Consider the following 23,437-nt stretch of genomic DNA (forward strand, 5'->3'; position numbering starts at 1 on the left):
CTTTTTAATATTAACTCTACTTCTACATATGCATTTTGATAAGAACAGTATAATTTAGTTGGAGAGGCAGGATGCTTCAATACTCAAAGTTCTTTTGTCTCTCTAAAAGTCACCACTGCCTTCCATTTTCCACAGTACTCAAGGATACAGCATACTGATGATGTTGGATGGTGCCTACAATTACGTATTTTAAAAAAATCTGCAAGTAAAGTAGCATGGGTTTCTTATTTAAACTGTATATCCTTAAAGAAAACCTTAAATAATGTTGCAGTATTTGCATGTCAGTGTCTTTCTTCCTTACAAAGCACTAATCACACTAAAAGTACTTAATATTTTCTGAAAAGTTTTAAAGTAAAATCCCTATGCAAACTGTAATTGGTAGTTAGACACCACGCTGGACTTCTCTACAAGGCTACTGTACTTGAATTACTTGGTTTCAATCTATTTCTGGATTCAACGTAGGTACAAAACTTTGGTGTTGTCTTTTACATCTGTTATTGCTGTACTTTTCTTACCCTGTACCAACATCACAGATTCTAGCAGATTTTCAGGATAAATAGGACAGGACTGGTACACCTTGGATAAGGAATGCCATTAGAATGGTAACCAACTTCAAAACTTCTGCTTGTTCTCCTGGAATGAGGGCATTAGTGCCTATTTCTCTACCTGACACAAATGTAATCCACCTATCTAGAAACAATTAAAAAGAATCCATTTATTCTTCCAGAACTGCAGAATTTTCCAGTATAAAACTACCACAACTGTTTAGGGCAATTCTACATTAATTTAACTGTTTTTACAAGCACTTCAGGAATGCAAATTAGGAAGCATCTAACATATTTTAGTTCTAGAAATAGATAAATACCGTACTATTGTGTACAGTGTCTGTACATTATATTTTTGTGGTAATCAGTTATTAAATCCAGTATACTCTCTAAAAGCTTATGTTGTCAAGGTCTTGGTGTGACCTGGCCTCCTGGCTAGAAGCACTGTGCTGACTGGAAAGCTGGCAATCTCTGGCAAATGGCTGAACTCTCTGCCTTGGTAAACTGCTCTTTTTCTGCCTTCTCTCACAGAAGACAGAGGGCTGAGTGACTGAGCAAAAAGAACATCCTGCAATTTCAATGTCAAGTGATTTACTTAAATGGTCAAACATGCTGAGAGATGCAATCAGACCTTTGCAAGTAAGGTCACTGTAAGACAGGTATGCCCAAGTACATTGCCTAGATGTTTCAAAAGGAACCTAACTTAAGACATCTAAAAGTTAGTTTCAAATAGCTATCTAGATGAGCTTCAGGAGAGAAGTCATCTGAACTATCTTAGGGAAGACAAATCACTTCCGAGAGAGCCTTTTCTTCTCCACACTAACTGTAGATCCTCTTCAGGATAAGACTCATACTTAATTATGCCAAACTTTCAATAATTTAGGCTAGGGAAGACGAATCCTACTCTTTGATCTGTCCAGAATGTATTACATCTATTAGTGTCAGACAAGCCATCACAGCTTCACAACAACCTAAAGCCTCCTGACCAGATTTAGCCCAAAGTACCACCCGTTTAGTTCACAGCAGTTTCCAGATTCCCAGGAGGCTCAGAAAGTCTCCTATGCCATGTGACAAGCTACATACTCATCACATGAATGAAATCATAGATGCATCTCCAACCATGTAACGAGAGTGTGTCTGCATGTGCTTGTATACTCCTTCACACAGACATAAGGTGTTCCCAGGGTGGTGGGCGGGGTGTGTGTGCCTGCCTGATACTTTTCTCTCCCATGGTGTTCAACTCTCCACTGGCATCCATAAAAACAAAATGTTGGCATCGTTGTTACAGACAGACCATGAGACTGCGAACATCTCCTGCTCTGGGTAAGTTTAGCCTGCATAATTCAACAGCATGTAAATATCTCAGCTAGATAAATATCAATTAGAGCTAGAAATGAGGTATCTCCAGAAATGGAAACTACACTAACATGATAATCCACCCATGCTTGTTTACACTGCTCAAAGAATTTAGACATACAGTGCTGTATGCAGATACCAGCACTATTATTCACCAGAGACATACCAGCAGTGTCATTTCCTTTGCAGGACAAGAAAATTCTTGCAGAACAGGCAGAATTCTAAGGCTCCACAGCCAAGGGACAAGTACTAAGAAGTGAAAAAAAATTCTTGCAAGAAGAGAGTTTCTTCAACAATGAAGATTTTGGCAAGAAAGGAGGATACCGCTCCCACAGCATTCCTTGAAGACTCCTTGGAAAAAAACAACTAGATTTTCAACTGACATTAATGATCTAACGTATCTGTACCTCGTAAGAAATGTAATCAAATCACGTTTCAGAAGACTACCACCCTAATTTCTGCTATTATTTGAAAAGCCAGAACAAAAGACTCAACAAGGAAACAGTGGTTTGTTTTGGAAAGGCTCCACAAGTTCCTTCAGGATTTTAAACTCTTATATGAAAGGAAGTCATCATGTGTTTCGAGTACAGTGATTCTTTGAACAGTGGTTCTAAAAATTGTATTGTAATTGCTCCATGTGTTCTCTTTGCATCACTTAGATACACTAACTCAGTTTGATTCAACCCCTCCAAATAACTTCCAACACAGAAAAAGTAAGTGAACAGATATTTTCACTTCTAAAAAAAATGGATCATTACATTGAATATTTGTCCATCTATGATACCACTATATTACATATATTTTTATGCCAGACAACTGCTGTATGTTTATCCCTCTTTATTTATGTTCTTTTCTGTAAAACGAGATTTAACATCTTTACATAAATAGCTTCCAACCTGTAAGAAAAAGAGGCTGAGAGGAGACCTTACCACTCTCTACAACTACCTGAAAGGAGGTTGTAGCAAGGTGGGAGTCGGTCTCTTCTCCCTAGAAACAAGTGATAGGATGAGAAGGGATGGCCTCAAGTTGCACCAGGGGAGGTTCAGATTGGATATTAGGAAAAATTTCTTCACGGAAAGGGTTGTCAAGCATTGGAACAGACTGCCCAGGGAAGTGGTAGAGTGACCATTCCTGGAGGTATTTAAAGGATGTGTAGATGTGGTGGTTGGTTAGGGACATGGTTTAGTGGTGGACTTGGCAGTGTTAGGTTAATGGTGGGACTTGATGATCTTAAGGGTCTTGTCCAACCTAAATGATTCTATGATTCTTCTCTATGTTTTAAAAAGAAACCTTTGCAAAAGAAATAAGACGCTTTTTTTGAACAATGCAATACCACTCTCTAATTTTATGTTCTATGTACATCTGTTTTGATACGGAACAAACAACTGTCTTAACTATAACGTATGAATGTCAATGTATAAAAGTAAAACCTTTCAACTACTTAATGAATTACTTCTACCATATTAATCTCAAGGAATCTCTGCTGTGGTCATCAAGCAGGTATTAAATCTCAGGTGGAGCACTCTTATATTCAATAATGTCCCAACACCATGCAGAAATAATGGAAATTAGAATGAGAACAAGCTAACACCCAACCAGACCAACTTTAACTGCATTGCTAATATGATAAGAGCTTGTAGAAATACTTTTTTTTTTTTCCTCCTTTTAAGTGTCAGCATATATACTGCAGAGCACAGATGTAACAAAGCTTTTTCCATGTTTGACCACCTGAGTAAATCAACCAAGCTAGTGACCTAAGGATATGGAACAACCAATCCAGCAGTGACTGATTTTCATTTATTCTCCCAAAGGAACACAAAAATCTTTCCACAGCTGCAGAAGAATGATTTTAGGGTCAGCTAAACTAGGTAGGTTTCCATGAGAAGGACTAGAGGAAATGCTAAGACAAATTATCAATTTTGTATTCATCAGGAGTAAGGGAGGAGGATCTAAACTACTTTATTATGTTCTTATTTCCAATCTTGCAGCAAAAAGAACCTTACCGAGGTGGTAAAAAAAAAAAAAAAATATATTCTTTAATATATTCTTTATTCTTCCTTAAACTACAGAATGCTATGCCAGTGTAAAAATGTCAACTATAAGCAAAATAAAAGATATGCTTAAATTCAAAAGTTATTTGTCAAACACCATCTGCTTTTTCTTTCGTTCTTTTCTGATTCTGATCTGTAAAAAAACACATCAGTATCAAATGTCACTTAGTTCTTATTCAAACAGAGCAGTCCAGACACAGCGGCTGCACCAGCTGACTTAGCTGACCTGGGCCTAGAGTAAAAACAAACCCCTATAAATCACCAGATGTAAGCAATTGAATAATGATCAATTTAATTAACTGAACAGCTTTCCAAAGTTTACTGTATTGTTTTAACCCTTGAGGCTTCTTCAAGAAAGGTAACTTGCAATTCGTATTCAAGGGCAGAATTTGGCCAGAGGGCTACATATTACTAGCTTTAGACACTTTAGATTCCCATTGATAAAAACCAAATCCCACACATGAAAAACATGTCTTTTCTGTTTTTTTTCCAATTAATAGTATGATAGTAACTATTTTTGTTAGTAGTTCCTTCAGCATTTTAGAGAAATCAGATCACAGGGAGAAAAAAAATCGAACTGATTTCACGTGAAAAGCTCAGGAATAAAATTTCCTTTAAAATCAACTGGTTTGGTTATGGGCCCTATATGCCTTCTACAACTTTATACTCATATTACAAATGCCACACCAAGTAACCTACTAATTTCTTTCAAACAAAACAATGAACATAGACATAATCGTATGTCACAATTATATACATTAACTGCAGCCATAAACAAATTATGCCACACATTAGAACTGGCTCAAAAAGACTTTTTAAAGATATTGGCAAAACATCTTCTAACATAGGTACTTGTCCTGAAGCTGCGTTCCGAAGGGATTTCCCCATGTTGCCCACTGAAATTAATGGAATTCTGCCATGATTTAATGCAAGTGGGATTTCAGCCAAGATGCATAATGATAGAGTGTAACTCTTGTTTTAAAGTCTGCATTGTAAAAGTTTGTATAACATTTACTAATGTTTGTACAGTGCCTAGTACAACAGGGCTGAGGCTTCTGGGCACTACCACAACATAAATTAATTCTAATGCAGTCTTTGTATCTGAGGGTAGCATAAAAACTACAAGGATTAAGCTCAATTATACACATTTTAAACAACCTGCTAAATAATATGACATAATCAACTTCCTAACCACAAGCTGCTCTATTTCCAATTATTTCACTTTAATCTCTGTAATGCACATATTTCCATGAACCCTGTAAAGTTAGTTCCACTAACTCGGGACAAGAGTAAGATCTACTTACAAAGACAGAAGAGTTATATTTGCAGAGATTGGCCCCAGATCTGGAATGATCTCCAGTTCATTGTCGTTAAACTTCCTATTAATATTAGAAAGGGGAGAGTCAGCTTTGATGTTAATCACAAGTATGTACATTGGACTTGCTAAATTGATGAACAGTGTCACCTCAAAATTAAAAAAATAATTTCAGTTTCACTTAAACTAAAATATCAGAACAGCAAACATCTTTGTTGTTCAACCAATTAATTATCCCTAGAGAAACAGCTATACAATTAGCATACACAACCACTGGTTGGTTTTTTCAGTTGGGGGGTTTCTTTGGAGCTTTTTTTTTTTTTAATTAAGACAAATTAACTTACACTTCCTGAAGACTATGAAGGTGATCCAAGAGACTGGTCTTGATTGAAGATAATTTGTTGTGACTTAAGTCCCTGTGAAGTTACAAAAACAAACAGCCTGTCAGTTTTGCCATAATATATCAGGTAAAGCAATACAATTTCAGTCCAAATTATGTTATCCTTTGTTTCCAGGTATATAAAAAGGCTTTTTTTTATATAAGTAAAATTAGAATAGAAACTCATTTGAGTATACAAGGTCAATAAGTGTAAATACCTCAATCACTGCCAGCAGTGTCAAGTAATTTCCTACACCTCTGAACAATTTAGAACTGTTCATTGGGACGTGTGTAAGACCCATTAAAAACATCTGAAGATTTTGACTCATATACACCAACAACAATCCCCTTCCCTCATCCCTTCACAACAAAAGATCTGGCTAAAGCAACCTCTTGGGTTACAAGGAAAATTCATAAACCAATATTCATTGGAGCTTCATTCCTTGAGTCAGTCATAATATTGGTATCATTTGCTCATCTACTCACTTCTCTAAAGCAACACACAGATTCTAAGTACACAATGAGGACTGTCCATAAATCTCAATTCTATTTCCATGCTTTCACACAATTCAGGACTCCATTCCTACATAACCAAATTTAATGGGGATCTTAAACAAGCAAAATCAGAAGAAAACAGACATAGGAAGGCCTAATTCTATTTGGAGTTTTAAGTCTGTATATTAGTCACATTAATACCGCACTTAATTGCGCTTGAAGTAGCTCAAGCACTTAGCTTGTGCCACTCTGTACTGAAGATCCAAAATATATAGTGATACAGTTTATAAGAAATCTTGTTAGTGTCCTTGCAGTGTTTGCTACAAAACAAGCCAGGGTACTAAGAATGCAACACATTTTCTCCACCACTGTCAAGAAATTATTCTCCCTAGAGACACCACGCATCTACACCGTATGTCCTCTCAAACATTTGAGAACACCGTAAGAGAGTCCTAAAAAACTTTTTGCTGTAGCCTCAGTAGTACTGAAAAAACACAGAAATAAAAGAATAACCATAGAAGAACCAATAGAAGGTAGAGAAGCTAATTACAGAAACTCAAACTTGCACATCTATAGAGATCTGCACGAGTGGTATAGATTCACAACTGACCTTGACAGCATGGCAAGCCCTGTTGAAGACCTCCCCCTTCTTAGCCACTCATACATAAGAACATGCACCCTCCTGCTCCCACACTACAGCCTGTCACTACCTCACCTGCACCAATTCAGCCATCTGCAAAGCACTCACTGGACGTTACAACACTGAGTTTATCCAAGCCAGCAAACAAGAACTGCACTATTTTTAAGGACTTCTTAAACTCATGACAGTGAGAGTCTGCAATGCAGACACATAAAGAATTGCATCAGCACGCTTCAGCAGTGAGCCGCTATAGCATCAGGTACAGGCAAAGAAATTTCTCTCATTCTTCCCTGTGCTAATTAAGCACTGAATAGTCATCCAACATGCGTCCTCATCAAGCCACACAGGCATGAAGTACATTTCAAATTGAATCTATGAGGAAACTCAGGGGTCCCTTACTTTATCTGGATAACACAACTCAGTACAGTCAGCTATACTGAGCACACCAAACACAGGCCTGACTGCCGTGGACTCCATCTACAGTTCTGGAACTGAAGAAACCCGATGAACAGCATATCCTTGCTACACACAGACCGGAACCGGCTTAAATCAAGCCAGGTTCAGGGTCTGCGCGAGGTGTTCTGCTCTGTGACTTAAGCCCTGAACAACTGCAGATCCAGAGAACTCTGGTTTCTCTGCACCCACCACTGCGGCTCCTCAGACACAGGTGTAATGCTGCAACCCAGCTAGGCAACTAGGCTACTTCAACAGCACACGGGGATGGTAAAACCATGTTTTAGACTCCCCCAACTGTTTGGTGCTTTATGCAGTACTTGTTCAATGTTGCCAGGACAATTCCATTGTCCCTTTTGTCCTCTCCTGGAGTCAGCGGTTTAAAAAAAAAAAATAATAATAAAAATCAAACATTAAAAATAATCCTGGGCGTGTATGGGCATTATGAAGGGTACCACCAGTACTCGGTCAGGAGGTGTGCCCTGAGCCAGCCACCTGGATCAGGCCCAGCAGGCTGCGGAGCTGTGACACTGGTGCCTGGCTCGGGGCCATGGGCAGGGAGGAGATAATGCGCTTCATTTCCCAAGCCAGGGCTGCACAGGAGCGCACACAGGGCAGACCCGCAGGTGCAAAAGGCATTTTCCAACACACAAAAAAAAAAAAAATGGGGGGGAGAGGGGGGTAAGGGCTGGGGGAAGGGGGGCCACCTAGATAAGGGGAACATCCTCCATCACCATCAGGTGGCCACAGAGGGGATGTTTTCCAAGACTCAGCTCTGGACTCAAGCACCTAATATATATCCACGCCTTCTTCCAGGTGTCTAAACCCTGACAGATTTTCCTCTTAGAGATGGAAAACCAATACAGTGTTAACATTTGCAAAAACCCACAAATGTTAGTTTCATCATTATGATTTTGAGTTCTCCTGTAAATGAGGTTAACCACAGTTGAGTTAAGAGGACTGCACCATTCACTGCTTAAAAATCTAGTACAAACATTCGTCTGGCCATAGACTGGAGAAAAATCCTTTTGTTTAGCACCTGAAGACATTAGCTGCACAGATTTGAAATTCCAATACTGCAGTCTTAAATGTAAAGACTGAAAAAGTATGTCGTTACAAAGATCTAGAGGGAAATCTAACTTGGTCCTTTAAAGCAGACAAAGTAGAAACAATTTTTACCCTTAAACTTAATTCAATATTTGGCTTTAGTCTGCAGGGATTATAAGAACTATGCATATAAACAGCCAAAATTCAGTGAAGTTATGGCTGTTAGTGCCTAATATGTTACTGGTCTTCATGCTTCAGACAAGACTTAGGAATCGGTAATTATTTCAACAAAGAACTTTCAACATTAGTGCTAAAAACCTGCATTTCTTCATTTCATCAAAAAACCCTGCAAAAGGTTTATTTAAAACATGTTTGCCTAAAGGACCTACCAGACAGTAACAGACATGAGTAGATTTGTTCTGCTGGAGTTATAACATGTTTAAAAAAAAAAAAAATCTGGCTGAGTCCTTAAACTATAAAAAATCCTGCAATTACAACCACTGCTGTGCATGATCACCACACTGGAGCCAGACACTTTCACTCATAGCTCAAGCTCACATCCATCTGGAGTCTATCAAGGCAACCGTGAGCGTAACAACTTACACTAGGTTTCAAACTATTTTTTTGTGTTTGTTTTTTAACACTAAAGATACCCTCAGATTTTCCACATAGCACCTACTTTAAAAAACACATACATACAAAATCCTCATTCCTGGTTTCCTTACAGCAGGTTGTCAAACACAAGTTGCAAAATACCCAAAGTAAATCATCAACAACAACAACAACAAAAAAAACCAAACAGACAATACTGAATCGCCTGTTTCACACAGCTGTATACATGCTTGTCTACCAATTGCTGGGTAAAATACGAATTATAAATATTTTATTAAACATTATTTCAGTGCTACTGGCATGAGAAACTTCACCAAAAAAAAAAGCCTTGCAAGTTACATTTTTAAGTTAAACCAGAGTGGTTGGAAGTGAACCAAGAGTTAAAACATTCGCCTTTTACTAATATTCTAAGTGACGCTTAAGCCTATAGAAGTTTCTGAAACTTATAAGCACTGGATCTGAGGCATTTTTTAAATACAAAAATCCATCATCCTTGTTGCAAAGCTACAAGTACATTTTGGTCCAATGCCTTTCTCAATGTATCTTAAAATAAGTACGAAGAAAAGGTTTGAAAACAAATCAGTATTCTTCCTCCAGAGAAATGGAACAGACAACGTTAAAACACTACGATTATTACTATGCATTTTCCATTTCTGAATTTTCCTTTTCTGTTAAAACCACATTACAAGTGGGGAGAAAATCTCCTCTGTGATTACTTTTGCTACTAGAATTTCAAAAGCCATGAAAGATATAACAGTGAATGCACTCAGAAACTTCAGAAACCAGTTTTATATTAGGAAATTCTTTGTAACAATAAAAAGTACGTATACCTGTTCTTCACCTCAGATTTCTAATAAAAGTGATTGAGCATTTAAATAGAATTGCCTCCACTTGAAAAAGCATGCCATAGTTTTTGAGGCCCTTTAAGAACCTGTTTTATGGAAGAAACTATTTTCTATATTCCATTACGTTTGTACAACCATCTTTCATAACTCAAAAGTCTTTGCATTAGAAAGCTGGAACATCACTTTGAACGTCTATGTTTGTGTGATAAAAAAAATTGAAAGGGAAGCCGAATGCATAAAGTGAGACGGCGAGTGTTTCTTCACACATTTTATAAATATAACTTTTAGACTCTAACTTAATTCACAACACTTAGTCACAATTATCATCTTCTTCCTTAGAGAACTCAGAAACCTGAGCCCCAAGTCAAATTTTAAAATGCAAATCCAGCAACAGCTTCTTAATCAGTCCCACTGGGGCCTATAGAGCTGCTAATTCAGCAGAAATCAGGAGAGCTGAAAAACAAAAAGCCAGGCTGTAGCTGTTTTAAGACACTGATCCAAAGTGACTCATAAATCAGCTTGCTATGTTCAAGTTTTAGTCTGGAAAATATTGAAAAACAGCTGTGAAAACTATACAGCCCTTTTTTCTGGCAAATCTGGTAGAGAACTAGAGGATTTATAAAATGTAAATACTAAAGATGTAATACAAACACAAGTGAAAACCATCTTTCAGACTTTCCCTCCTGCCCCACCGACAGTTTTAGCATTCCTCGGTGAACCTGGCGAGGGGTACAGCAGTGCCACCGGGAGTTTGCACACACAGAGGACACCAGCCAGCGCTCAACACTCTTCCTCCCTCTCTCCCTCCACCTCCAGCTCTGCTACACTAGCTCTAACAAAGACACATTCTTACAATCTCGGCACACACATCCTGGAAGTAAATCGAAATCTGACTTCAAAACTATTTGCAAACAAAACCATTACAAGTGTTTGTCAGTTTTCAGCAGTCTGTCACCTTCCGTGAAGGCAGCTTCACAGAAGATGGTATTTTGGGCTAAAATCACAGTAAATCTGGCAATTATACCCTATTTACACACCATTTCGTGAAGCCCTTTTTGTACAAAGCAGTAGATTCACGCTTGCCACCAAAAAGAAGGGGATGTAACTCAGTACACACTCATCTTCTTTTCTCCCTCCTTGTCCACCACCCTAGGGTCACACAGCCTTTCCATGTGAGATTCTCTCATTTTATTTCATCGGAAAATTTGAACACAAAAGAATGAATGACTGAGTGAAACAAAACTTCATAATGCCGACTTCATCTGACACTCCATCTAGGCAAGCAGAGAGATGGGCAGAGGAAGGTGTAAAGCCTAATGTGGGCCTAGACCTTCTCAGGCACAAGACCTTCCCCTCTCCTGCTTGGGAGATCTTGCCTGCATATGTTGAGAACGTGGTATAATAGTTGTTGTTTTCTAAAGAGGATTGGAAAGCCTGCAATTAAACTACTACCCTTTGGCTATACCCACTATGGACTTCCATGGAAAACACAGTAAACATATACCAATAAAATTCATAAACAATCTTTAACAATTTGTAAATGCACAGTTTGTTGCAACAATAACCCAGGCTATTCAAACCTTTTTTGCGTATGTAAAACCGAAACGCATTATAATCTTAAACATAGCACAATCGTAATCCCAGCCCCAAGTACTCGAGTAGCTGGAGGTAACAGGCAACAGCCACACTCTTCCTTGCTCTCTTATTAAGAAGAGGGGAAGGAAGAAAGAGCGGGGTACTTCTAAGGCATTTGACACAAACAAAAGAAATATTTACACAAAAGCGGCCAGACCACATGGTTTGGTGACACCTACAAAGATGTACTCCTGTGAGTTTAAGAGCAAGGGACACAGCTGTCCAATGAGTAATCACAGCAGGGTTTCTTACAACAGACCAAAGCTTATTTATACAAGTGGAACTTATTTTCTCACACTTTTAAAGGAATGTGAACTTACATAAGGACAATTTACACTACCAAGGGAATTCTAATTAGAAAAACCTCTCTTGTGCTAACAAAAAAGCTCTGGAATGTGTTTTATTGTCTCTCAGTAACATAAGTGGAAAAGACAAATTGGGATTACTGTTAATGCAAAATGCTTTTTTTAAAGCAACTCTAAAAATGAAAGTTCTGTGACTTTTTCCCTTGTTTTTTTTTTTTTTTGTTTAGCATGCTGTCACACCTGAATTTCAACTTAACAGTGCTAAAGTAAACTAAGCTAAACTAAGAAACTGAACTATGAAGCTTAGCTTAGTACCAAAAAAGCCTTAGGTTTTGTCAGAGAAGTTATGTTAGTGTACTGAAAGACAGACAAAAGAAAAGGAGGGATGAAATTTAATAGGAAGCAAAGCCAGTTGTTGAATGTAAAGCAGATCCGGTATTTGATTCGTATGCTTCAATCACATAAACCGAGGGGGGGGAGTTTCTTTCCCCTCACACTTTCCTATACCACTGCTGGAAATATTCATCTCCCAGAGCCATTCCTATGTTCAGTTGAACCCATATGGTGTCAATAGAGCCATCCACATTTCATGAGTAAAGCAGCATGACCTCCAGACGAGGCAATTGAACAGAATTAGCCACAACTAATTGAAAGTCTTCCTGTTTACTTTAAAGTCCTTATCTCAATCTGCTTTGGAAATGTAATAGAAAATTAATACGACTAATACAGAAGGTCTCCGAGTGACAAGAGATTAAAAACAAATGTGAAAAGCGCCTCAGCTACTTTCAGGCTCTTAAGAAAGCTCCCGCAATTTATGCTTTGTCCGCAAAAGTTTGTCACTGGAAGTAAATTTTGGGAGCGGTGGCATTTGGGTACGCGTTCCCGCCGAGCCCGTCAGCCCGTGCACAGCACCGCACGGGGCCAGCTCCGCCCTTAAGGAAAACCCACCGAACCCAAAACTATCCGTGAAACGAAGATAAAAAACCTCACGAACAAAACCGAGACCAGTTCCCCCCCCCCCCCCCCATAATATTAACGTGATGATTACTGCCCGACTGCCAAGAAGGTCACCAGAACTCCCCCCCCCCCCCTTTCCCCCTCTCAGGACACCGCGCAGCGCTCCCGGGACCGAGTTCAGCCCGGGCGCTCACCGCCAACCCCCCTCAGGGCCGCCGCCCGCCCGAGGGCCGCTGCCCCGCCGCCGCCCCCCTGACAGCTCGGCCGCCGGCGCTGACCCCTCCCGCCCCGCACACCCCCACTGCCGGCACCTCCCGCTTCGCTACCCCCGCCAAACCAACTCCCCTTCCCCAAAACCCGCCGGCGGCCCGCCGCCCACCCCCACCCGCGGGGCAACCCCCGGCCCACAGGGGCAGAAAATGGCGGACGGGCGCCCCCCGCCACCCCGATACTCACAGCTGCACCGCCCCCCGCGGCAACCCCTCGGGCAGCCGGCTCAGCCCCAGGCGGCTACAGGCGACGAGGTGGCCGGCGCAGCGGCAGGGCGCTGGGCAGCGAGCGGCGGCGCGGTCCCCCAGCAGCAGCAGCACCAGCAGCAGCGCCAGGAGGGCGGCGGGCGCGGCGCGGGGCCGGCGGGGCATGGCGGGGCTGGGAGCCGCTGCCCGCGCTCCCGTCCCTGGCGCTCCCTCACTGACAAGAGCCGGGCGCGGCGCGGAGCGACCTCCCGCCTCTCAGCGCGGGTGGCGGCTCCCGCTCATGCCCCGGAGCCGCCGCCAAAGGGGGGAGGAAGGCGGTGGTGGGGGTGTAGAAGAAAAGTAAAGGGAGAAAGCAGAAGGAGGAGGCGGCAGCGGCGGTGGGTGTGGGGGGGGAGCGCGCAGCGCCGCCACAGCCACTCCGCAAACTTTCCGCCGCCTCAGCCCGCCTCTGCGCGGCCGGGGGAGCCCCGAGCGCGGCCCGCCCCGCCGCAGCCCCCTCCCCCTGCCGTGTGACGGCCGCCGCCGCCGCCGCCACCCCCGGCCGGCCCGGGCCCGGCCCCGCGGGGATGGGGGGATGTGGGATGGCGGGCCGGGCCCCGGCCGGGTAGAGGCGCGAAGGCGTCCGGGCCCGGCCCTGCCCTGCCCGTGCGGGGTTTTCCCTTGGCCGTCGCGGCAATGCAGAAGGTGCTGCAGAGGCCCCACCGGGTTCCCAGCCAAGCCTGGGGTCACTGGCATGTAAAAGGTGAGGTGAGGTTAACTCCTGCCTTCCGGGTCCTGCGCGGCGAGTCCAGACACCGTAATTAAGCCCATTATGTTCCCCACAGGATCCCAGCTCCAGAGGTTCAGGGAAGTGGGCAGGGCGTGCAGATTCCACATCTCTGAGGTAATCTGTGCAGTTTAAGCGAATACCTATTGTTCAAGTTCCATATGTAAGCCCGGACCCTGCCATGGGTTCAGTTGCTGTAGGGTTCACCCACCCCGACTCGGCGGCAGCAGCAGACGACAAACTGTTCGTGGGCGCTCTGCTCCCTCTCCCGCCTTCATATCCCTACCTTTCACCTGGAGGATCGTAGACATCTCGGACACTGGGAGCCTGGAGCCTCAAAAGCTCCGCTCTCAAGATTTGCAAGGCTGAAACTTTGTCTCTGTTTTTATTGTTGCCACGTGTATCTCGGGGGGGGACCCAGCTTAAATTAAAGAAATGAAACTCCATTTTAGTGGGGAATCATGAATTTGCAAGCCAAGCGGGCAAGTTCTGAGCGACTGCAAACGTTCACGTGCCGCTGTCAACGTGAGTGTTTCAGGTGCATCGGGTGTGCGGAGCTGTGCGGTGTTCCGTCAGCCTGTGCTCCACTGACCACTGGTGCTCCTCAGGGAAATTTCTGCTGGAAAACGAACATGGCAGGAACACACTTTTTTTTTTTTTCTACATGTAAAAGCAAGCAAACAAAGAAACAAAACACAGGATAAAAATTAATTAGTCTGTATTTACAAGTTACTCTCATTTATTTGTTGCAAATGAAAACCATCTTGGCAGCATTGGCGTGCCAGAGTTGTTCGGTTTCCTTGCAGCCTTCTTTCTTTCAAAAACGTTAGGGTGACATTAGATCAACAAAGCCTGTGAGACACTGGACTGTTCTAAACAGCCGGTAGGACAGTGCCAAATTCAGATTTTCAAAGCTATCCGTCATTAGCCTCTACCTGTTCCCATTGCAGTCAGTGGGAAAGCTTCCTTCTGTTTCAAAAGTGCCGGTTGTTCCACACCATTATACTACGATACAGGGACACTTGAACACATTGTGTTCATATTTAGATAAAATATGCTATACTTGCTACTTTTGCGAAGTAATCAAAAATTCAAGAGGAAGAGGAATTTAAAATTAAAGTGGATTTAAAGTAACTAAACCTTTACACTACAGTTCCCAGATTGCACAGCAAAGGACCTCTTATTTGGGAAAAGTGAGCTTGTCTTATCTTGAGTGTTGGCAAGGGCGGTGATTCACTAGTAAGTGGCAACAAGTCATTAAGCTGTCAGTTTTAACATCCAAGGGAAAGAAAAAATACAAACAAAGCATTTTGAACTTACTTTGTCATCACAGTCAATAATATACACGGTGCATATGTGAACTATGGAACGAAAGAATCTGAGAAAAGGAAGGAGAAAAAAAAAGAGGTGAACATATTGAAAAGGGCAAGAACTTCTGGTTTTGTAATTTTGAAAACCACCCATGCAGGCATGGAATACTGTGCCCTTAGAAAAACCTAATGCATATTTAGTGCTAATTATATATGAAGCTGTTTTAAATTAAGCAAGGTAAATCAATTCAGAAAATTAATCCATTTGTCTTTGCAGCTTCTTTTCTCAAAATACTCAATAAAACATTTTAAAACATATTATATATGAATTCTAAAATACTTATATGCTGTACTTCAGAGCCCATGACAGAAAGTCTTTCTTCCCACGGGGAGTTTTGCTCTCTTCAGAACTCTCAGGGATTAATTCTACACCTGATATGAATGCTGCAAGCGCTGGCAGCCCCCAAGCCCAGGGGTCTCTTCATCATTAGTTTTAGGTTGAGAATGCACCATGACAGTACATAAGCGAATACAAATGTCTCCTTCATAGGTTTGGCTGGAATAGTTCTGCTCTAAGTAAGTTTATATCAAAACGAGAGAGGTCTCGCGTTCCTCTGCCCTGTTACCTCCACATGTAGTAAGGGATTTCTGCCGACCTTTGTTTGGCAACAGCATTAGTGTAAATGCATATTCAACAGGATTAAGGGACTGATTTGGCTGAAACCCCACCAAAAATAATAACAACCCCCCCGCTTTAGTTCTGGGTTGGAATAATTCCCTCGTCCGGTTTTCCATGTAGCTGCACAAGGAAGAGGACGTATTTATGGTGTTTACGCAAAGACAGGCCCTTTCCATGGCAGCCTGAATATAGGTCAGCCTGAGGGGATGCTGTTGAGGAGGGGGAAGCATGCTGCAGAGAAAAATTCTTGTAAAACTAGACCCTCAAGCTCTGTCTTTGGCTAATGAGATTAGTTTCCTCCAGGAGACTACTGAGCACAGTAATCTGGGTGAGTTGGGGGTGGAGGAAAGGAGATTGCACAGTGAACTGTAGACCCTTCATTGGGATGTTACGGGTTGGCTCTAATGGTGTCTTTTTCAGTCCCTGATTCTTTTAAATCAGATAAACACAGGTTTACAGATTCAAGTCCAAACATATGTTGTTTAAAATATGCATTCACTTCAGGCAAAAGACACACCCAGAAGCTAAGTATGATTTTTTTTACATATCATTAACGCATTGAAATCAGGCAGTGCTTTCAAGTAACCTACCTCCAGAAAAGGTCAACCTCAAATCAGGCTGGGTTTAGCAGATTATTAAAAGTAATTTACCTATTGCTAAATTAAGCAAAACCAAATTCAGGTACCATACATTTTCTGTTCTGAGTTAAAATTAGAACATCTTTTATAACATTAGTAATTTTAACAGTTTGATTAATCTAAATTCAGGTTTTTCAGTCAGTTTTCAAAGGAGTCTCCAGCCAATACATGAGACAATTACAGATAGCTATATGTAGTTATGTATAGCTAAATCTGCAGGATTTATGTCAGAAGGTCAAGAGGAATGAACAGTTACATCTACTAAATGATTACATCCATTAAGGCCACCTTGGGAATTAGGAGTCTCTCCATGTACTCCTGGATCACCAGGTAATCCAAATCTGTGTCTAGTATTTGTTTCTGATTTTCTACTTTTCATGGGTAAATGAAGTGATTTAGGAAGTGTTCAGCAGCAAAAAGCAGAAGCAAAGCAGAACAACATCGCTTATGCTTTGACACATCTCAGTTCTGATAGAGTGAGATAGAAATCAATGTCCCATCTATCCACTTTCCTATCAGCAAGTGGCCCCGTAGAGTACTGGCAGAATTAATATCCTGTCTATTTATTCCTAAACTTTCCCAGTTCCATTTTTTTTCTAGCCAAAAAAGACGTTTAGGACTATGTGGGAGAAAGAAACGAAGAGTTCATCCGCTGAAGATCATCACTCCCTATTGCAGGCTCCCCGATTTAATCTGTTTAAAAAAAAACAACCAAACAAACATAAAAATCTTAAGGCTAACAGAACTTTTTCTAAAGCCACAGCTGGAGAGAGAGAGAGGAACCGGTGAGATGCATCCTGCTTTAAAAAAAAAAAAAGTGGAGCAGGATATGCTTTTTTGTGGAGGCTGCTTGCATAAACCACACGAAGTAGCTTGCAGTAGGCAATAGAAGGTTTTGCCTTAGGCACCTGTCTGGAAGTTACTAGAGAGTCCCACAAAAACTACCCATTGGACATAGAAGACTCTTTTCTTCACTTCGTGTGTGTAAACAAGAATCTCGTCCAATATCGTGGAATGTTTTTCATGGAAATGGCTCTAAATGCAAAGGTTTCCCACCCTCCTTCTGCCCATTGGATGTAGCAATTGGTATTACTTTTATTTTATAATACCACTAAGACTTCATGGGCATTTATTTCAATTCCTGTGATTAACCATTGCAATTTGACTTGCATTTGAGGAAAACATTTTATTAATGTTCTTAAATAATTTACTAGTAATTGTGAATCTCCTACTAATGTGTCATAAGTCCACAGTGAATATCCCAAGGTGCGTACAGAAATTTATTTTTGGTAGTAATTATACTTGACTTTATGTGATCCAACACTGAAACCATGAAACCCCAATTATGCATTATTTGAATGCACTGATTACAACAAGAAAAAACGTATGAACTCTTTCTGAAAACTTTGCCTAGGGCAGAAAATGTTCAGCTTTTATAGAATTAATCCAAACAGTGAGTGTTTGCCTCCATTACAAATAAACTTAAACATCCTAAGGCAATCCACATTAGCGACGATTGTTAATGTCTTCAAGTCATGTCCTGCATGGGGCTAAGTGGGAAGTTAAGTGCATGATTGGAAGGACAATTAAACAATCAACATCTACAATGATGTAACTTCAAAGAGGAAAAAAGAAGAGTTAGTTTTATGTCATTAAGGAGCACTCAAGTTGAAATGTTGTCAATTTAAATAAAAATAAGTAGATGTAATTTCAGGATGGTGCTACTGTAATAAAACACCTGCCAGGTCTGTTCTACTCGTTGTTTTAGTTTGTTGGGTTTTTTTTTAAATAATCTTTTAAAATTAGTAAACGTTTTGCGGTAAGAAGGATCAAGAAGTGGCCAAAAAGGGGATCCAGAAGAGATGCTCTGTCACAAGTAGTGGTGGCTCTCCCAGACAGTAATGTCTTCAGCTCTTCGCTCCTCCCCTTCCTCGGGGTGGGGGGTTGCTGCACCTGAAGCAGGAACACATGTTCCCTTCTGCAACGGGGATGGAAATTCCTGCCAGAGGAGAGGCGGGGGTGCTTGAAGGCTGTATCTGCTTAAACTGTCACGGGCACATTTGGTAAGATTTTTGACAGTATTTCGCAGCCCCCGATGTTGACTATTCACTACGTTTAGGTGTGTAACTCTCATTGAAGTCAACAGCTAAAAGGATCTCACAGTGAGAAATCAGTGGGAGTCAGAGCCTAAATCTTTGACGAATTTAGGTCTGATTGCCTGTTCCAGGGGAGGAACAAGCTACAGCTGGGACTCATCTTGTGTAATTTCAGCAATTTGGAAGTTAGGTATCTATTCTAAAGCAGTTGTCTTGGCATCTTCTGTAGTCAGTGGAGAAAGACATATCCAGAGAGTGATTACTACCTTTCTAAAATAAGCAATCAAAGCATTTGGAATGCATCAGCCTCTGGAGGAGTTTCTCCCTCTCCATTGACAAGAAAGAGCCTTATGTCTAGTTTAGGCTAGACCCTGGATTTTTAGATGATTCCCATTCTGTGCCTTCAACCATATATGTTAAATAGCTAAATAGACTAATATGTAAGCATATTTCTCAAACTTTCTTGATTATAGGTACCTTAAATGTCATTGTAACAGTAATAAGCAAAATTTCTTACAAATAATGAATTGTAGGTTTTAATTTTATTATACCTGTATAATAGTTTGCTTTGTTGTCTGCTGATGTAACAAGTTGTGTTAAGGATTTTTTAACAGATTAAAGCTTAGAAGATTTAGTAAAACAAATGGGAAGTGCTATGCTTAAGCGAAGTATCATGTACAAATACAAAATGAGGACCCTGTGGAAAAGGATCTAGGAGTGCATCACAAACTAATGAGTATGTGTCAACAATGAAACATCAAAGGTGGCATTTTGGGGTATATCAGTTAGACTTTTCTGTGTGAGAGAAAGAAATAGTGTTCTGGCGAGGGCTGAGATGAAGTACTCCATCCCATTTGGGGGTCAGATATAAAAGGAGGGAAGTGGAGAGGAGAGGGCTATGGAAAGCTGGTACCAGGCTGAGGAGGACACAGGTTACAGCTCTCACAAAATGAATAGCCACTGTCGCAGCACAGCAAGCAGCAGTCGAGATTTCACACAAAGCCATCCAGTTGCCGTCATTGGGAAACCAGGGAGTCACAGCAGACTGTAGCATCGCCTGCACTCGCTCCCCCCTTTCTGCTGTCTGCTGCCTGTTGCTTTCCCAATTATTATATAAAACAAACTAAGCAGGCGCTGTCCCGGTAAGAAGCTGGCCAAACACGCATTGCACCACTTCCACAGCTGCTCAAGCAGTTGCCTGCAATAGCCACGTTTGCCAATAAAGTCTGACTTTCTGAGCCCGAGCATCAAAGAGCCGTCTGGATCAGATGGCAGCAAACACAGCCCCCTGATCTGGATGGGCTGGGTGCCAGCTGTAGCCCAGCGGGAGTCGCAGCAAACACCAGCACTGTGCACCAGCTGGCCAGACTGGTGAACACTGGTCTGCAATGTGCTCTTTGTATTGATCCTGATAATATGGAGCTGGGAGAAACTGCACGGGGTACTGGTATGAATCCTGTTCACGGCTCTGACGCTTTTGGAGAATTTTATACAAGCAAAACTTTCAAATGCCCTCTTTTACATCTCTCACATTCAAGACCTGGTTTTGGAACCCTCTGAAATGCAGATGGCACTTTCCAAATAGTTCTGCTGGCTGCCAGCTAAAACTAGGGCTTTGGGGTTTGTCCATTTCCTAATGGCCACAACACTTCTTCTCTTGGCCCTCTGTGACTTTCTCAAGTGAGTTTTCTGCTAGAGTAAGCTAAAAGACAGCCATCAGCACACATTTCCATGAATGTTGTCTGTTGTGAAGTTTTTACTTTGTTGTGTTCCTTCCCAGGTTTGCAGCCTAGTCATCTCCTCTCAGTTATTGCTCCCTTTCATCGGCCTCTCTACACTCTCTGATCTATCAAAGGAAATATTTAGCAATGCAGAGTTGCACGTGTTGGATCGTGAAATACTTTTCTGGTCGTGCACTGTCATCTCCATAGAAGAAACTTCTGGTTCAGGGGCTCTCCTTGCAGTTGTGTTCTCCATTGCTGTTGCAGCTTCCGGAGAGGAAATAAATAGGATAAAAGGGTGCGATGCTTTCGCGGGGCTACAGGGCAAATACCTCTGGACTGTACTGACCTTACCAGCAGAAAAAGCAACCTGGTGAGAAAACAGCACCAGTGTCAGCATCCTGCCACATCCTAGGTGGATAAGGAGGCACAGTGCCACAAGGTGGGTTATTAGATGCCTTGGCCCACGTGTACGGTGTCAAAATCCAAACAGCCCTACCACACGATCAGGCTGGGCACAAGTCTGGCAGCAGTGATTACGAAACCATGGCTTTCGTCGAACTGCAGACACTCGATAACTGAGTTATCCTCTGAGTGATTTATAATCAGAAAAGTCTCCATAAGGTTGGCTGAGCTACTTCTACAGTATGAATTTCCCAGTTTTGTGGGCAAGGGAAAAAAAAAAAAGCTAGAAACTAGAGTAAACAGGAAGAGGTTTGCTGATCATTTTAAACTTTGGGAAAATTACAACTTATTTTAATCATAATAATAAAAATAAATCCACCACTAATCCCCCACGTTATCCATGCTAATATTTTTCATTCTGATTTTTTGTTAGAAAAAAACTGCTAATGACAAAGACAAAATTACTTTCCTAGAATTTTGATAAAATCATACACACACTCACTGAGTACCACATGTGAGTAATATTTCAGTTATCCCACTGATGTCACTGAGATGGAATTAAAAGTGCTGAAATTTTCAGTGATAGATATTTCGCCGCAGCTGTGAGCAATGTGTTCCTCAGAGACTGTAATTCTCCCAGGGCAATGTTAAACCCTTGGACTCGCATCTTATTAAAAATAATACAATTTAAAAATAGTGTCAAAAGAGATCTAGCCAAGAAACTTAGCATTGTGTATATTTCAGTTTGTATATAAAATAATCTCTGAAATTATAAATAAATGTGCTTTTTACACATAAATATGACTGCGTGTCATAAAAAATAAACCATGAAGTATGTTAAAATAAGATCAACAAGAAAAGGGCATTCAGAGTTAAAACTAAACCCATAATCTCTTACATGGCTTTTGAATGTACGTTGTTGTCTAAAAAATGGCAACAGTCACATATCAAGTGGTAGGATTGTTTTTAATTTTTAGGTATAGCTGCCTGAATTCTCTTGCATTTTAAGTCTCTTAAACTTACTCTAGTGCTTTCCAATACTTTGTTCTCTAATTTATTTTCTTTATCAGATGTGTTGTAAATTCAGTATATATTTAATTATAAAACGTTAGAGCAGCTCACACAAATGAATAATTCTACCAGAGAAGCTACTACTGACTGCTTTGCAAGTGCAAACAACCCTTTATTGTTGTCGTTATTTAGTGGCATACACTGATCTCCAGAGCTGTAATAGACTGTTGTGAAAAGACCTTATTCAGAAGAGCACTTGAGCATGTATTTAAGAAGAAGGTTTGGACACAAAAGGGAAAGCCTGGTGGGGTGTATGGTGAGAACCCCTTCCTGACCAGGACCCCTTGGTGAACTGCAAGCGTTGGGTAACCATGAGTAGCCCTAAGCTGTCTTTAGCACTACTCCTTCAGCAAATCAGGTGTGCCTGAATAGCCGTTAGCCTGTGACCTGGGTACCTTTTCATACCCGCGGACAACTTTTCAAGTGGTTTATGCAGGCGGAGCGTCCCTGCGAACGGTTCCTCATACCATTTTCTCAAGTAGGGGTGGCTTCAGATTTTCCCATCCGGCGCGCTGCCTGCTCAGACCTGCCCCTACCACCCTCTCCATGGTGTGAGCACAGCTGCTTGTGGTGCCTTACAAGAAGCCAGATCATGATTTTTTTTTGCTGGAGTTATTTTTAACCCGTCTCTGTTCGTTCATTTGATTTGTCATTTGGCCCCACGAACAGTGCCAGGTGCCATGATGTGGACCAGGGAACAAGTGGCATTAGGGGTCCCGGGTTCACCTGAAGCTGTTGTTACCAATGAAAACAACATACAAAAAAAATAAAATTGTGGCTTGAAGAATCTCATTTACTGTGGTGGTAAATCCCGGTTTTGGGCACTGACATTAGAAATAGCACAATCCCTTGAAATTGCAAAACTTCATTCTGCCTCTTCAAATGAATTCAGAATTTTGTTCCATAGGTATCTCTGTCCTTGAAACTGTGCCGGCTCAAATGTTGCCTCTCTCCACTGGTTTAACTTTATGCTGGATCAGAGCTGATCTATCTGTAGCTTAAACAAAACTAGTATAAGATACTAAAGATAGCATTAAGCATCATACTGTCCAGTTTATCAGAATGTAATTGTGTATTCACACCCGACCTGCATCCACTTCCATTTACTCCAGCAATGTGCAGGTCTTGAATTAATGATCATGCAAGCTGCAGTACAAGAAAAACAAGCTCATTTTCATAAGCCTGACAGACGTTCATATTGCCAGTAAAAAATGTATCGGGGCTCAGAAACAGAAAAATGGTTGAAAGCGAACCAGACAGTATGCATCAATGCTTGTACTTTACGTTTTTCTTCCATTTCTAGTGCTGTAGGAGCTTGTCTAAAGCCACATAGTTTGCATGTGTGCTGCAGTTCTTTAATGCACGTTTTTTATCCTGCTTTCTGATTTTGAATTACGTGCAGTTAATGCTCAGACCTCCATTTTTTTTGTTGTACATGTAAATCCATACACACGCACACACATATATACATATACACACGAGTGTATTTTGTATGTACTTTAACTTTCTGTGCACGTGATATTTAACTTCATGTACTGCGTGCATTTTTGTCAGGAGGAGTAGAGTAGGTTCCAAGCACAGCTAGTGCAGCCTTCAACTGAGACTATCTATGGCAGCCTCAGGCTCAGCAGCCTGGCAGG

General features: G+C 41.4%; 1 protein-coding gene across 1 annotated transcript in view; it reads right to left on the reverse strand.

Moving 5' to 3' along the window:
• The window catches only part of LRIG3 (leucine rich repeats and immunoglobulin like domains 3), a 43,715-nt gene extending 30,366 nt beyond the window's left edge, over positions 1 to 13,349 (reverse strand). The window contains exons 1-3 of the mRNA XM_082486732.1: positions 13,092 to 13,349; positions 5,612 to 5,683; positions 5,257 to 5,331 (exon numbers count right to left, since the gene is read on the reverse strand). Coding sequence (XP_082342858.1) covers positions 5,257 to 5,331; positions 5,612 to 5,683; positions 13,092 to 13,276 — 332 coding nt within the window. The 5' untranslated portion in view covers positions 13,277 to 13,349. The remainder of the gene's footprint in view (positions 1 to 5,256; positions 5,332 to 5,611; positions 5,684 to 13,091) is intronic.
• Positions 13,350 to 23,437: the final 10,088 nt, after the last annotated feature.

The sequence above is a fragment of the Vanellus vanellus genome, assembly GCF_965231255.1.
Source record: "Vanellus vanellus genome assembly, chromosome: 1".
In the NCBI taxonomy this organism is placed as follows: Eukaryota; Metazoa; Chordata; class Aves; order Charadriiformes; family Charadriidae; genus Vanellus; species Vanellus vanellus.